The 17502-nt window shown below is 34.7% G+C and overlaps 1 protein-coding gene across 6 annotated transcripts in view; it reads right to left on the minus strand.

The window, feature by feature from the left end:
- Window positions 1–17502, minus strand: part of SGCZ (sarcoglycan zeta) — a 1021521-nt gene that overhangs the window by 12245 nt on the left and 991774 nt on the right. For all 6 annotated transcript variants that reach the window (XM_021077242.1, XM_021077240.1, XM_021077238.1 and 3 more), the window contains 2 exon segments: window positions 15896–15968; window positions 1059–1182 (listed from right to left, as the gene is read on the minus strand). In XM_021077242.1, coding sequence (XP_020932901.1) covers window positions 1059–1182; window positions 15896–15968 — 197 coding nt within the window.

Here is a 17502-nt window from a genome sequence, read left to right on the forward strand (position 1 = left end):
GCAAACAAGAGAGCAACTACCAAGGTGTCCAGGCAGATTTGAAACAAGCAAACAAACAAACAAAAAACAGATGAGAATCCTAGAAATGAACAACAAAATGACTAAAATTAAAAGCCCAGTGTAGGGATTGAAGAAGAGATTAGATACTAGGAGGAACCTGGGCATATAGATCTGAATAAACAGAGTGAGACACAGGGTAATAATAATAATAAAAAAAAAACAGAATAAGGAAGGAGATGAGACCCAGAAGGTAAGAGAAGGAAGAGACATAGCATTTCTTCAGAGGTTCTGAAAAAGCCCACAGAGAAAAAGGGGAGAGGGGCTATTGAAAACACAATGCTGAGAAATTTCTAGAATGTGCAAAACTGTGATTCTGCAGACACAACAGTCACAATGTATATATAGCAATTAAAGCAGACAAAATAAATCCATGTCTATTACATTCCAGTGGAAGAGTGGAAGGCCAAAGACAAAGGGGTCTTTAAATCAGGCAGTGAGAGAAAGCCTAGGATCTTTACAGGAATGACCGCAGATTTAAACACATTCTTGGGTGAAATAATGTGACATGGAAGAAAAATATTAGCATGTATCTCTTTATCTAGCAAATAACAAATAAGCAAAATAGTAAAATAAACTTTTGGGTTTGTTTCCCTTTCAGAAAAACATAGGAACGATTTCTACTGAAACAAACTCAAAAAGCCCATTTTGGAAAAGCCTTTTGAAGACCAAAATAGAACAAAGACTAACAAGTTTGTTTTCATTCTGGTTATTATCTTGATATTCATTACATTTATCCGCCAGTTTTGAAACTAGAGGAATGTAGATACCCCACTTGTAATTGACCTATGAATGAATATCTTTCTGTGGAAAATAAAGAGGGCTTTAACTTACAAAAATATTAGGTTTACTCAATTTTATATTCAAGAAATACTAATATTTATATAATTTAAGCTCCCTTACCAAGCAGTTCTTTATGTGTTTCCTGGAAACAGATGCATATAATTTGAGAAGAAGCTCCTTTAACAGCAAAGGGCCAGCGTCTACACCTTAAAACTCACCTCTCCTTCTGTGGACTGTAAATGGAGCTCCTTCCTGCAGGCGGCCTTGAAGTCTCCAGCTGCAGCACTCACTTGGACCCCCCGGGGAGCTTCCATTATCAAGGACCTAGTTGGTGATTCAAGCCTAAGAAAAAAAGAAAAGAAAAGCAATCTTTAATGTTAAAAAGAAAAAAAAAATTACAATGAACTCCAAGGTAACATTAAAAACAGGCAAGCATAAATACAATGCTTGCCATTAAAAAAAAAAGCTAAAATGAGTTTTAGAAAGTTTTGATTGCCTTGTCTATTTTTTGGCTGTTTATGAAACCTTCATTTGTTAGCATTAATTAGTTACTATCATTTATATAATGATTTAGTAACAGTTTCTTGTGTCGTTAACTTTCACAACGCACATGAAATGTACATCGTGATAAGTTTACTAGTTTATATGTTTTATACATTTTCAATAGTAATAATGGAGCTTTAAGAAATAAATTTCTAGAAAGTTAGCATGTAAGTAGCTCCCAATAAAGAGTTCCTTTTTTGCAAGATAAGAGAATTTTAATGAAAATCATTAATATTGTGAACTTCCAAACGTACCCAGTCAAAATTCGGTAAAATTAAAAATTCTCAAAGGACTCTTTACACTTCTAGAAATTAATTAAAATGAAGACATAAGACATTTCCTACATCTACTGACATCTACTGGCCCAGAAAAATGTCCACAGAATGAATGACATTAGTCCGAGAAAGAGAAATTAAATGAAGGGTAATACACAGCTGTGCCTGCAAAAAAGATAGTTGGGGGGCATTTTTGAAATCATCTCCAAATATAAACCTAGACAAAGAGCAAAGGAAAGCAAAATACAGAAACAAAAATATGGATGTAAAAAAGCAGTTGGTGTGATAAGAGATCATATCCTGGACTTGGTCATTTTGGATAATAGCTTTGCCCTGGGACTGCAATTGCCTGTATGTATTCCCCCGACCACAGGATTTTAGGACAAGAGTCCCCTCAGGCTCACATTCACCACCATCCACAGGAACTGGCTTCCGTTGAGGCTATAGATCTAGAGCTGTTTTGCAGAGAGAACCACATCAAATGGACTGAACTCTGGAGATCCTCTCTCTCTCAGTAGTAAAGCTGAACTTAAAGACTTGAAAGTGATACTGAAGGACTAAATCTAGTATTTAGAAGAACTGATTTTGACACTTTACATTTTTTTTTCACTTATCAAAGCAACTTTGAAACATTCATCTCCATGGGCCTCCTCATGAAAATCCCTGGAGGATCAATTTCTGAATATATTTATTTTAAAGAAATATGTTTTTTTTTTAAACATGACTTACACATTTTCACAGAACATTTGGAAACTTGAAGAAAAATCACCCATAATTTTTTGTTCATAATCCTTATACTTTGCACACAATATCTAAATTTCAAAATCTAAATATTCATAATTTATTTCTTCTGATGCACTGCCAAATATACACTATTTTGAATAGTATACCTATGATCATTACTATTTCCATTTGTTAATTATCCATAACTTTACATATAATTACATAAGTTTATATATGATTGAACCATTCAAATAGAAGATAAGAATTCAATTAAAATGGATTAATGCTCTACAGATTATAAATCTAATACTCAAGGAAACACAACTCAAACTTTTAAGTGGAAAGAAAAACACTTATTTTATCTAATAATTAATTTGGTGTATGTTTGTTTCTAAGGATAAGGGGTTGGAATTGTTACTCATGTATTTAACAGTAAAATATATATATTATATATAATACTCAAAATATCAAATGTACTTTTTGGTACTATATTTCTATCATGTTTTATATTTGGTACTAGAGATTAAAATATAGCAACTATTTCTGGACTTTTGAGTTTTTCTGTTTTTATCTTTATCAATTATTTATTTATTTTTTTGTCTTTTGTCTTTTTAGGGCTGCACCTGCAGCATATGGAGATTCCCAGGCTAGGGGTGGAATCAGAGCTACAGTTGCCGGTTTAGGCCACAGCCACAGCAATAACAGATCTGAGCCGCATCTGTGACCTACACTGCAGCTCATGGCAACACCGGATCCTTAACGCACTGAGCAAGGCCAGGGATTGAACCTACAACCTAATGGTTCCTAGTTGGATTCGTTTCTTCTGCGCCACTACGGGAACTCCTTCAATTATTTAACTTAAAAAGGTTATTGGCATTCCCACTCTGGCTCAGTGAGTTAAGAACCCGACATAGTATCTCTGAGGATGTGGGTTAGATCCCTGGCCTTGGTCAGTGGGTTAAGGACCTGGCATTGCCACAAGCTGTGCAGTATGTCACAGATGCTGCTCTGTGACAGTACTGTGGCTGTGGTATAGGCTGGCAACTGCAGCTTGGATTCGATCTCTAGCCTGGGAACTTTTATAAGTCACAGGTGTGGTCACAAAAAAAGAAAAAAAATGTATTATTTTCATCTTCATTTTAGTCCTCAGGTATCCATTTCCAGTGTCTCCATAGTGTTCTGCTGACATTCACTTAGAAGATCTGGATTCAAAGAGGCAGTAAAGATAAGAGAGCTGACTAGACCTGGTTCAGGAAAGTGAGCCAGCAGCAAAAAACTCTAGTTCATCATGTCTAAATTGACAATTGTAATAGTTTCTTATAGGATTATAAGAAATTTCTTAAAAGAATTAAGGGAAATAAGTATGTGGTGGATAGTGTTTTGAAATATGAATGGGATTTCCTCCCCGGTTACATTTCTTTTCATCCTTTGTCAAACTCTGTTCACTAAACCACATTATTTGCCATAAATGGTGGATGACAGACCACAGAAACTGTTATGGACATTTTTTGAGTTGAAAAAAAAATCCTAGCCATTTATTGTGTTGAACATGAGTCAGCACATAAACAAAAACAAAGAAAACTAACCTCAGTGAGATCTTGTTTATTTCACTAGTTGGAGAATAATTTTCTTGATTCACAGTCTAGAGACGACTTGGAGAGAAATGAACCAAATTGGTCTTGAATGGCTGTCTGTGTTCTGCTACCTGAGGCCAAATCCTAGGTTGTGGGACCTTTATTCTTTAGGTGTTAGAGGTCTGAGGAGAGAGTGATATTTCAGAATAACTGAGGACAAGAAACCAAAAGATCCTCAAAGGAGAGAGAAGTGGTGACCTGCAGTGAATGAAGTCTAAGTGACAGCAGGAAGAACATCTTGGCAAATGCCAATTGATCATGAGGCAACCAAGGACCAATGTCACCCTCAGATGCTTTGGTGTAGTATAAGCCCCTTGCTACAATGATGCAGTCCCAGGGATAAAGAGAGTCGAGGAGTTCCTTTGTGGCACAGTAGGTTAAGGATTTGGTGTCACTGCAGCGGCTCAGGTTGCTGCTGTGGCCATGGATTTGATCTCTGGCCCAGGAATTTGCACATGCCATGGGTGCAGCCAAAAAGAAAAAAAAAAAAAAAAAAAAAAAAAAAAAGAAGAGAACTGACTAGGTTGGGGCTTAGTTTCTGATATTCACTTCAATGGAGACCAAACATGTACATTAAGTTTATAGGAATATTTTCATTTCTTGTGCAACTAATTTTGTACCTTAAGACAATGTATACCTGCAATAAGATATATGTATATGTCATACATATGTAACATTTATCAGGGAGTACATAAAACACATAAAGTGGTAGCAATGTTACAGTATTGCTAAATCCTTCAAGTTCCAAAAGTGATTAAGATTTTGAATTAAACAGGTTTCAACTGTATACTTAGCTAATCTTGATAAAATTCGTGATCATTATGAAATGATATACATTTTATTACAAACAGCACTGTCTGTTTTATACAGTATCCATCACTTGGATGAATAATATTCACTAGTAACTTTAATTATGGATAGGGTACAGATGGAGTATGTAATAAAAGTTTATTAGACTATTTGGAGGATTTCATAATTTTCAAAGAAACATGTTTCAAAGGATAGTCAAATATTTCTTATGAACATTAAAGTTCAGCTGCAAATTATTATTACAAGCTTGCATGATATTTTTTGTTTGTTTCCTTTTTAGGGCCACACCTGTGGCATATGGCACATGGAAGTTTCCAGGCTAGGAGTTGAATTGGAGCTATAGCTGCCAGCCTATGTATGCCACAGCCACAGCAACGTCAGATCTGAGCTGCTTCTGGGACCTACACCAGAGCTTGCAGCAATGGTGGATCTTTAACCCACTTAGTGGGGCTATAGAGAGAACCTGTATCCTCATCCTTACTAAGTGGGTTTCTTTCCACTGAGCCATAATAGGAACTTCTCTTAAACTAGGTTTTAAGAGCAAAAATTTGATAGCAGGACTACAATGTATATGGAGACCAAAATCTTCAAATTAACACTGTTGTGAACAGCATAAATTCACTGTATTTGCAAATGCATTTATTAATCTTAATAATCCAATATCAATATTCATGATTACATGTATATTTACATTTACATATTACATTTATACACATTACCTAACTAGGGCTGTTCAATGTCTCTAGCCTATCACTTGGTGAACAAGGAAAAAACACATTTTGTACAAGTGGTGTGCAAATTTTGTTCTGTCCTTTCTTCTAAACTCCAAATGTTAAACTCCATTCATTCTATTGTAAGTAATCTTTGCACTTAAGAACAATGAGGTACTTTTAAAAGGCTTTGAAATCAGGTAAGCATATGATTGCAATATTACCTATCCAAAGAACATTATAGAACAAGTATATGTAGATACGAAATTTAAAATACATGAATTAAAACTAAACATCATATTACCAGTCATCTCAACTTATCAAAATAATTGATGATTGTATAATAATAATATATTTCACTTAGAACAAAAATACCATTTGCAGCAACATGGATGGGACTAGAGACTCTCATACTAAGTGAAGTAAGAAAGAGAAAGACAAATACCATATGATATCACTTATATCTGGAACCTAATATATGGCACAAATGAATCTTTCTACAGAAAAGAAACAAACTCATGGACTAGGAGAACAGACTTGTGGTTGCCGAGGGGGAGGAGGAGGCAGTGGGATGGACTGGGAGTTTGGGATTAGTAAATACAGACTGTTGCATTTTCAGTAGATGAGCAATGAGATCCTGCTGTATAGCACAGTGAACTATGTCTAGTCACTTGTGATGGAACATGATGGGGGATAACGGGAGAAAAAGAATGCCTCACTTTGCTATACAGCAAATGACTCACTTTGCTATACAGTAGAAATTGACAGAATCATCTATAATAGAAAATATAGAATACAGAAAATAGAAAAATATAATATTAAATCAACTATAATAGAAAAAATAAAAAGATAAAAAAAAACCTAATAAAACAAAACAGCTCTATAGGGCATTACTGTGAAAGAAAAAAAATAACGTATTTCATTGACTATAAGTAATATTTTCTCTGGCCTTTACTAGAAACTGGGTGCTTCTAGAGGCTGTTTTATAAACTGTAAGATAACAGAAAAGTATTTCCTGTATTGAACTTGTTGCTGCATAGTATAAAGTAATGGAAGTTATTTCCAAGAAGCAGTCTGGGAAATTCAGGTATAAACTAAATGAAACCATTATTATGCTCAAGAGTTATGTCAGCCTAATGAAAGTACTAAACATAGGACTTTGAATCAGAAGCTACATGAGTTCTACTAGAATTTTAAAATCCAATTTACCTCACTGGGGCTCAGTTGCTTAATAAGTAAACTTACAGAGTAGCATCTTAAACATAAAATATTGTATCCATTGCAAAACATTAGATTTTACTACTTATTAGTGAGTTCACCATATTTTATAATAATACGCTAAAAGTACTGGAAACCTATTCTATACTTAAAAGTTTGCATGGATTGTCTCTTAATCACTCTACCAACTCTGAGAAACATGCATAATTCATATTTTATCTAGAAAGTCCTTGAATCTTACTGTTGTTGAGTCATTTTCTCAGGATTAGGTACCTAGTACAGATACTTTATATTCTGTTTATTTTTCTTTTTATGGCCACACCTGTGGCATATGGAAATTCCTGGGCAGGGACTGAACTGAAGCCACAGCCGTGACTTGTGCTGCAGCTGCAGCAACACCAGATCCTTTAACCCACTGGCTCCTGGCCAGGGACTGAACTCACACTTCTGCAGTGACCCAAGCTGCTGCAGTCGGATTCTTAACCCACTGTGCCACAGTGGGAACTCCTAGTGCAGATACTTTAGAATATCAATACACAAAACAATCTTCAAAAAAGAACAATAATGTTGGAAAACTTAAAAACTATTGTAAAACTATAGTAAATAAGATCATGGTGGCCCGGCATGAGGATAACAAATAGAACAATGGAATAAAATAGAGACTTCAGAAATAGACTATCACATGTACGGTCATCTGATTTTTTTTTTTTTGCTTTTTTTAGGGGTGCACCTGGGGAACATGGAGATTCCCAGGTTAGGGGTTGAATTGGAGTTTCAGCTGCCAGCCTACACCACAGCCACAGCAATGCAAGCTCTGAGCCACCTCTGCGATCTATACTACAGCCACAGCAACATGGTATCTGAGCCACATCTGTGACCTTCACCACAGCTCACGACAACACCAGATCCTTAACCTGTGAGTGAGGCCAGGGATACTAGTTGTGTTTGTTATCACTGAGCCACAACGGGAACTCCAGTCATCTGATTTTTGACAAATCCAGTAAAATAATTCAATGACATACAACAGTCTTTTCAATAAATGGTGCTGGAATAATTGATCTCTATATGGACAAGATAAAGCTCAACTTCTACCATACAGTTTTATTTTTGATAAATAAAAAATTAGGCTTTTAAAGAAAAATAATTTGATTTAGGAGTACGCAAACTTTCTTAGGCCACTAAATGCAGTAACTAGTAAATATTTAAAAATATAAATTAGGTATCCTCAAGATGAAAAGCTGCCTTTCAAAATTACCATCAATAAGATGAATACACAGCCCACACACTAGGAAATAACACCATAGGACTGATGCCTTGTTATATAAATAATTCTTCAGCTCAAAGCTAAAAAACTACAAAAATCAAAATTATGGACAAAAGTTGGATATAAGCACTTCACACTAAAAGATATACACGGTTGTCCCCTATGTACATGAAAAAGTGTTTAATGTTAATTATTATGTAATCTCACTTTAAAAATGTGAGATTCCACCAAACAGCCACTAGAATGGCTTGGATTAATACAACTGCTCACACTAGTGAAGATGTGCAGCAGACAAAATTCTCATTTTTGGTGTAAGATGATGAAATAAAATTTATATTTTAAGGAAGGACAAGAAAATTTAAAAATAAAATTCTCTTCCTTTGGGCCTCCTCCTCGGTGCCTAAGTGGCAAACTGCATCTGTATTACACATTTACCAGTGCACCTCAAAGGTGGGAACACCTCGTTCCCAGCAAAGATCTTCGTCTTCCTTTCTGATGCTAGCTATGCTGCTTCTTAAAATAAGAGCATTATCTTCCAAATTTGTAGGGCTCATAATGACGCGCCACTCCCTTTGGAGGGTGCTTACCTGGACTATGAGCCTCTGGTGAACTTTAGGTAAAATGTCAGGATGTTATTTTGATGTACAATCTTTTGTCTGAAAATGTACCTGCCTGTGCCTTCCACTTCTAACTGGCAGAACGGTTCTCAGGGCTCCTGGAAGTCTGTCTCCTGGATTATAATCTTCACTTTGGCTTAAATAAAATTCTCTTTTACTAATTCTTCTTGATTATTAATCGAATTTCAACAACAAGAATAAAGTGACACAACCATTTCAGAAAGTTCTGGAATTTTTATATAAAATGTAACATAATCAGATACATCCCAAGCATCATTCAATTATGAAAATGCACAAATAAAATATTGCATGTTCATATAATGAGTCAGCAATGAAACAGAAGGAAGTATTGAAACAGAAAACATCATGGATGGATTGCAGAAACATTATGTGGAGTGAAAGAAGTCTTAGAATAGTACATTGTGTATGATCGATTTATATCAGTACTAAAACAGTCTAATCTAATCCAAGGTTAAAAAGAAGTAAGAGTAGAGTTTGCTTCTGGTGGGTAGTGGTGGGAATTTACTGGGAAGGAGCATGAGGGAACTTTCTTGGGTGATAATAATGTTTTCTCTTTTGACAAGAATTTGAGTTACAAATGTACGCATTTTCAAAACCCAGCAAATAATGCACTTAAGTTTTTTGAATGCCATTGAATAATTATTTTACAACAAAAGGGAAGAAACTGTAAGTGAACTTGAACTAGTTAATGATGTGCATGCTGAAGAGATCTGGAAAAGTGTACAGATTTATACTTTCTGTTTGGATACATTAAAGAATGAGAAATACTGGTGGATATGTGTGCATAATTAGAGTCATAGAAAAATGATATACGAAGACTCCAGCTGGTGGTTAGACAGGTGTTTTCCATAAGAAGCTTTCAACATGTAATTGTTTGAGAATTTTCATACTAAGATATTAAGAAAGCAAGCGTGGTCACAGATCTTATACTATTACCCTTTTTTTTTTTCTGTAAAATCTGTAAAACTGTGGGCTATGGAAACTTAGATAGGAAAACTTAATTGATGGTAATGTTTGACTGTCATTGACTATATTACAATGCAATAAAGAATATTAATGACATATAGGGATACATTAACAATATGTAATTCTTGTTGCTAAGTCACTATATTAATATAAATGCAATAATATTCAGTATCTGTATTTTACAATTATTTCTGGGAAAGGAATACCCAGAAAGGATATCTGATATTATTTACTTTACCTGAACATTCAAGAGTTTGAGGTAATCCTGGATAAAAATAAATTCATGTTTATTTCCATATAATACAAATTCCAAAATTTAATAGATCTAAAAATAATAAGCATACATAATGAAATCCCAACAAGAATCTCACTAGAGTCTCTAGAACTTCAAAATTTATGTCAAAATATTTTGAGGAGAAAAATATATGTGGCAATTACCAGATTTGTTAAAATGAAGATAAAGCAGGAGATTTTCCTTAAAATAAGAATTTAATATTAAAGTTTTTCAATTAAAATTATTTTGAAATTAGATATAGAATTGGCCAATGAAACACAATACAATCTCAAACGGATGGAAAGTATTTATGAGAAATTAATATTTGACAAGCAATTGTTTTGAGGTGGAAAATACCAGGTTATTTAATAAATAATGCTTAACAAATTAACTATCCACACAGAAGAACTAACATTAGATTCTCAACATGCTCTGCAAGAGTAATTTCCAGTTTTATCTATTTAAAATATAAAAACTAATAAACTACAGACTGTAATTTGCAATAGAAAGTTGGAAGAAAAGTCAGAAGATAAGTTCCATTTTATTTACTCAAAGTATAAAATTAATGAATAACCTAGAGTACAAAATAAATAACAAAATTAGAAAAAAAAAATCTGAATACAGAAAAAGGAAACCTTTTTAACAAAACTGAAGCCCAGAAATCTAAAGAAAATGAATTGATATAGTGTACTACGTTAGTCTTTGGTTGGATGGGTTTTCTCCAGATACCCTGCACTTCTCAAATCAGCCTAAAATCCCTGTAGAATATCCTGGGCTCAGATCTTGGAACTTGAATCTAGATTTTCTTCTAGAACCATCTAATATATAGACTTTGGGCAACACAATATCAACAATCGAATGATGCCCTGCTTCTCTTCTCTATGGAAATTCTCCACTGAGGAAAGGTTTACAACATATATACTTAAACTATTATCATAAAATATTTTCTAAAAGGCCTGTTGAAAAATGAAATCCATATGGATTGGCAAAACTTGAGAATTTCTATGTAATTAGTCATTAGAATTAGTGAAGTACAGTTGTGATTATTTTATGGCATTATAGTAATCACAGAAATGCATTTCAGAGTTTTTATAGAGGGTACTCAGGGATTATAGCAGAGAGAAGGATTACTGTTCAAATTGGCTGCCTATTTTTTCCAAGCAATTCAGTTTGGTTGTTCACATACAATAAGATTTTGTTTTTAAGGGTTATGCGATACTCAAACTTGAAAATGAATAGTCTAGGTCTCTAGAATTCTCAACTTTCTGAGAAAATGACTCAGACTCCTCTTAAACTAACTTGCAAGACTTAATTCCTAAATGGAATCTTAAGCAGAGCGTATAACATATCCTGTTTTTGCTAAACATTTAAAAAGGTACAGAGTTAGCACTCATTGTTTGCCATTTCAAGGAGGAAATGAATGGAGAATTGAATAGGATAGTGTTTTAAGAAAAAAAAAAAAGTCCAGTGGGTTCTCTTTTGGCACAGTGGGTTAAGGATCTGGTGTTGTCACTGCAGTGGCTTGTGTTGCTGCTGTGGTGCAGGTTCAGTCTCTAGCCTGGGAACTTCCACATGCCCTGGGTGAGGCCAACAAACAAACAAAAAGTTGAATGAAAACTGTGACTTGAACACACATATTCTTATACTATTACTTTTGTTGTCATCACTTTAGAGTACTGTGAACTTTCTTCAGCTGCAAATCAAATTGTTTTTTCCCTCTACTTGTATGGTTCCTGGTCACTTGGACACCCATATGGTCTCTTCCTGCCAATTAGACCAAACAAATCCAAGGCCAATTATTGCTCCCTGTTCCCAAGATTGGAAGCCAAGACAAGCTTCACATTCTGCACATTTGCTACTAACTCTAAACATATAAATACAACCATAGGATGAATGAATAAAAGGGAAGAAGGAAGGAAGAGAAGGAGGGAAGGGAAAAGAAGAGAGAAGGGGAATCATGGGGAAGGGAAAGGGGAGGAGAAAGATCACTTTATTATCATTTTTTTTTCTTCTAGGGAGAAAAATACAAGAAATTATTTTACGCCTTTATTGACTAATTGTCTCAGGGAAAAATCCTTACCACTTAATAAGTGGTGACTTTTCCTTTAACACAGGAATGATATAAATTAAAGCTATGTATTTCTAGAGATTAATTTGGAGGCTGCAAATGTCAATACTTCAGTTTTAGATTATATGCATACAAGTAAGGAAATGAAGAAAAGATGCAAACTATCATTAAATTAACTCATTTTATTGATTTTTAAGTCTAGATTGCTCTCTTATTTTTGAAACCGTTATTAGAACTTAGATGGAAAAAAATTCTTGGACAATGGGTATTACATTATAGGTTTTATCATTTCTCGCCATCATTTCTCACCGTATTGAACTCTGATAATTTATATATATGTATATTAACAAGAAATAAATAAAATAGAACATTCAGACTTGGACTATTTCGGGCAAATATGCTATGACGTCTTTACCAAATATTTGCTTTTAGCCTTTTAATAAGTAGGTTCACTAATAAAAAAACAATATCACCTTATATGTAAAAAATCAAAGAAAATTGACATGTGGAGGTTTAAAACATACATGAAGACTAGCACAGACCTTGGCACACATTAGGCCCTCATTAAACATCTGTTAAATAAATAAATTATAGCAATCTACTACATTTCTATACCAAACATTACCTATCCTTTATAATAAAGTCCTTGAAATGTTTCTTTCTGAGGTCTTTTATTCCCCTCCCCCCCTTTTTTCTTTTTAGGGCCACAACCATGACATATGGAAGTTCCCAGGCTAGGGTTGGAATCTGAGCTGAAGCCATCAGCCTATGCCACAGCCACAGCAATGCCAGATCCAAGCTATATCTGGGACCTACATCACAGCTCACAGAAATGCTGGATTCTTAACCCACTGATTGAGACCAGGGATTGAACCCATATCCTCATGAGTACTAGTCAGGTTCATTACCATTGAGCCACAACAGGAACTCCAAGTCTTTTATTCTTAATCAAAGACAACAGGGCTATTTACTCCCCAAATTACATTTTATTTACTTGGTCAACCAACGTCACCTTGTTGATCAGACTTAGGTGTCAGCTAGGAGTACTTATTGCCCTGAAAAGAAAACTGACAGCAAGACTTGTAGGGATCTTCTCAGATATGCTGCTTTTAATCTTCAGTACACAAATGAATAATTGAATATTCCCATCAGTCCTGTGCTTTGCTTCTGTTTCAGTTTTGGAAATTAGATCAGTACCACTCATCTTGGGGGCTGCCAATCTGCTTTTAGCACTAGCAGATAAGCCCAGCTTAGTCCAATGTTTAAATAATTGATGAATAATTAGAAAATAAAAGCCAGAAATTGTATATACTAATTATCATTTAATTCACATTCATGCTTATGAATTTTGAAACATGTCAGCAAGGTAATTAAAATAGTTGGTTTTTATTCCTTTTTTGGCAATAGGCTTTTCATAACAAAAACTTTAAAATGAGTACATAATTACTAAAATGTTAGAAGGAAAACAAATGCTTCTTTTTAAACTTAGTAATTTAAAAAAATGAACTGAATGAATCATTGAATTCGGGTATCCATGTTAAAACACTGCTCAAAAACAGGTGGACTCAATATTAGTCATGTGTGTCTTACAAGAAAAAAATGCTACCTCATTCTTACATTACATGAATTTAGTTAGTATCCTCATTATTCAGTTTGCTAACTTTTAGTAATTCAAATTAATAAATTATAATTACATCCTTATTTGTGAGATAGAGATCTGGCTGCTATGGCACCAAATATAATAAGGAAGATGCAGTTCCTATTCTAAGGAGACAGACAGCCTTTGTTAGAATAGAATAAAATAATTTACACAAAAATACTGAGTTCCTAAGTGAGAAAAAAGCCATAAATCAAGACTATAGCATATTATGAGACACTGTTTATATATATTCTTCGACCTTCCTAAATCCTTGGGATATTTCGCATAGAGTAAATGATTACCTTTGGCTTATTAAAAAATGGTTTGTTCACATGAAGAGAGCCACCTCTCTTGTTATTATCAACTACCTTGTTAGAATTTAGGCTACTTAACTAGTGAGAAACTGAGTTCATTAAGAAATTTTATCGTAGAACTATAAAGATCTGCAAAATTTACTGTTGTAAATGTATAGCTTTTTTTGGGTTAAGAAGTTTAAATTTTCTTTGTCTATTTTCATTTGAGCATGTTTTCCCACTCATCCAAATGGGAAGGGGTGAGCCTGATCTTTCTGAAATAATATTTACTTACTTACTTACTTACTTATTTATTTTTCTATTTATTTATTTATTTTGCTTTTTAGGGCGCACCCACAGCATATGGAGGTTCCTGGCTAGGGGTTGAATCAGAGCTGCAGCTGCTGACCTTCACCACAGCCACAGCAAAGCAGGATCTGAGCTGCATCTGCGACCCAAACCACAGCTCAATGCACAGCAATGTTGGATTCTCAACTCACTGAGCTAGGTCAGGAATTGAACCCTCAGACTCACGGATCCTAGTTGGGTTTGTTAACCGCTGAGCCACGAGGGGAACTCCTAAAATATTTTTTTTTGCTTAATATTTTCTTTATGCTTTCCAAGATAAGTGAAGTGCTCTATCTCTTAGGTTGATACTTTGAATCAGCTTTTAAAATGATTTTTTAGTATGTGGTTTATTTTTTAATATCCATATGATTGTCTTTTTTTGATGCTGTAGCAAATATTTTCAGAATGTAATTTACCTACCAGAAATTAATTATATAAAACATCTTTTATTGATGTATAATATTGTATTGGTTTAAGGTTTAACAATGATTTGATATATGTATATATTGCAAAATGATTATGACAATAAATCATATGATCCCTAAAGTTAACTTATTTACTGAATTAAGCGCAGCAAGGAATCAGTTACTAGATTTTAATATTTCAACTTTTGCCAACAGTTTCCATGATTATCACAGGGAGACTTCCCTGTAATGTCATCTCACAATCATTTGGGTAGTGAGGGGGATAACTACCACTCAGAAACAGCACGAAGTCTGGTAGCAGCTATTTCCATTTGAAATGGTATACTGAGGAATCTGTCGCAGGGCAATCATGTTCTTTTTCTGATTACTATTTACACTTGTTTCTGTTTTTCCCTCTACTCAATACTCCCTGACTTGACCATTTATAGCTTTTTCCTACTCTCTGCCTCTCTTTTCTTTATTCCATAGATTCCATTGTTTACATTAGATTTTCTGGAATCTTTTTTTTTCTTTTCATTTTTTGTCTTTTCAGGGGTGCACCCATGGCATATGGAGGTTCCCAGGCCAGGGATCGAATCAGAGTTATAGCTGCTGGCCTAAGCCACAGCCATAGCAATGCCAGATTGAGCCAAGTCTTGGACCTACACCACAGCTCTCAGCAACACCCATCCTTAACCCACGGAGCAAGGCCAGGGATGGAACCTGTGTCCTCATGAATACTAGTCAGATTTGTTTCCCCTGAGCCATGACGGGAACTCCTGGAATATATATTTTTATTAGTTTTCTCAACATCCTGTATAAGTGCCTTTTCTTTTTCCACACTTCTCCTGTCTGATATATTTATTTTTTTATCCATTGTATGTTTGTAAAGGAAAACCATACAGAAGGATAGAATAATAACTCACATTTTCTTGCCCTCAGTCAAATATCTAATTACCTGTTTACCGTGTAAGCAGGGAATGTCAATTCTTTATACAGTTATGCTACACATTTTCTACTTTAGTTCTTTATATATTAAGGACCATCAACAGAGTTTGCTTGTGGTGCAATGGGCTAAGGATCCAGTGTTGCCACTGCAGGGGCTCAGGTCAGTCCCTGGGTCAGTGTTGCATGTTCAGTTCCTGGCTCGGGAACTTCCACATGCTGTGGGCACAGCCAAAAAATACCAAAAAAAGGATTATCAACAGAGTTGGAAACTATGACACAGATACAAAGGCCAGGACTCACCTGAGGTCTTGGGAAGGTTCTGCTCTGATGTGAGGAGTCTCAACAGAGTGCCCGAATACTGCTCCTTCAGTGCCTGAGGGTGACATGAATCCAGTCAGTGTAAGCAAGTGGACAGACACACTGGGCTTCACTTCCATTTTTATGCATCAAATATCCTTCTAAAAATGGGCCAACTTAAAGTAGTACAGAAAATAAAAGAGGAAAATTGGAAAAGGAGTTCAAGATAGTGAAGGACCAAGGAAGCTAAATCTAAGTTCTGCCATGTTGCCCACTTCTAAGCTGATCTTATTTATGAATATTCAGATTGAATGAGAATTTTCACCCTCTGACCACAGAACAAAGATTCTTCTCCTTCCCTTTTCTTAATTTCCAGGTAAGTGAATTTGAAGGAGGGATAGATCACAATACTCAGTTCTTTCTACAAATAGCAGAAGTTGAATCAAAGTGTGGAGAGTGAGCGCTGATGAAGTTAGTATATTGTGAATCATTTAAAGAGACATTTAGCAATTCTCCTAGATATAGCTCCCACACCTTTGTTTAGAGATCACTGAACTACACAGAACAGAGCATCTTACTTGGCCTTTCTGGAATTAAGGCTCAATCTAAAACCATGAAAACTGCTTCAATTCTTTTCATTCAAGCAGACTTCACATGGGGTCATAGTTATCTGAAAAGGCCATGTGCTCAGGCACTTGAACGATACTCTATCCAAAATTTCATTTATCAGCTACTTTTGATTTTCCGGGAGTTACTGAGCTTTTTCTAATTTAATTGGCAAAATAAAATGATTTTATTATAGATCTGCTTTATCTTTACTTCAGGAAAAATAATATGTGATGAATTCTCACATTGTAAGTTATTGAAACCATGGAAACCAAGAAGGAAAAGGGACAGAAAAAGGAACATAATGTAGACATTTATTAATATGTATATTTAAATTTGCTGACTAAATCGATATTTATTTGTTGTTGAAAAGGACTGTTCAAAAGAGTATAACATCAGTTTTGCTTGATTGTCTAGATACTTAAAAATATTTCAGATAATTTAAAGTGACTTCAATGTTATAAGATACAGAGAAAACATAGACTGTTGACTTATTGTAATGGTCTGGAAAAATGAGGCAGGAAAACTTCAAGGTCAAAAAAAGTCCTAGATCTCATTCATATGATAATTTCTAGACTTAAAATAAAAGGATAAGAATGGCATTTGTTGTTAGACAAAGAAAGAATATAAGTGAATTGTGGTCCTACTTTATACTTTAAAACAATTTTAGACATAAGCTAGTATGCTATTCTTTACAAATGCCTAACACAAAATATACCCCTCCCCCAAATTAAAAACATCATCATTAAACATATATTTATGTATCCCTCCTAATATGGCTATTTATACTCTAAACACCATACTCTAAGCTACTCATTTTATCAACCCACTAGACTCCATCTATCCTTTGGGAAGGTATTTGCTCCAGAATAGGAAGAACAAGGGGAGGAAACCAAAAATATCTGGTATCCCCAGGCAGGTCCTAACTGAAAAAGAATTCTCTGCAATGTAGCATTTCTCCAGCCACCAGCTTCACAAATTCTACTGCAATTAATTTCAGATAA

The sequence above is a fragment of the Sus scrofa genome, chromosome 17, assembly GCF_000003025.6.
Source record: "Sus scrofa isolate TJ Tabasco breed Duroc chromosome 17, Sscrofa11.1, whole genome shotgun sequence".
Taxonomy (NCBI): Eukaryota; Metazoa; Chordata; class Mammalia; order Artiodactyla; family Suidae; genus Sus; species Sus scrofa.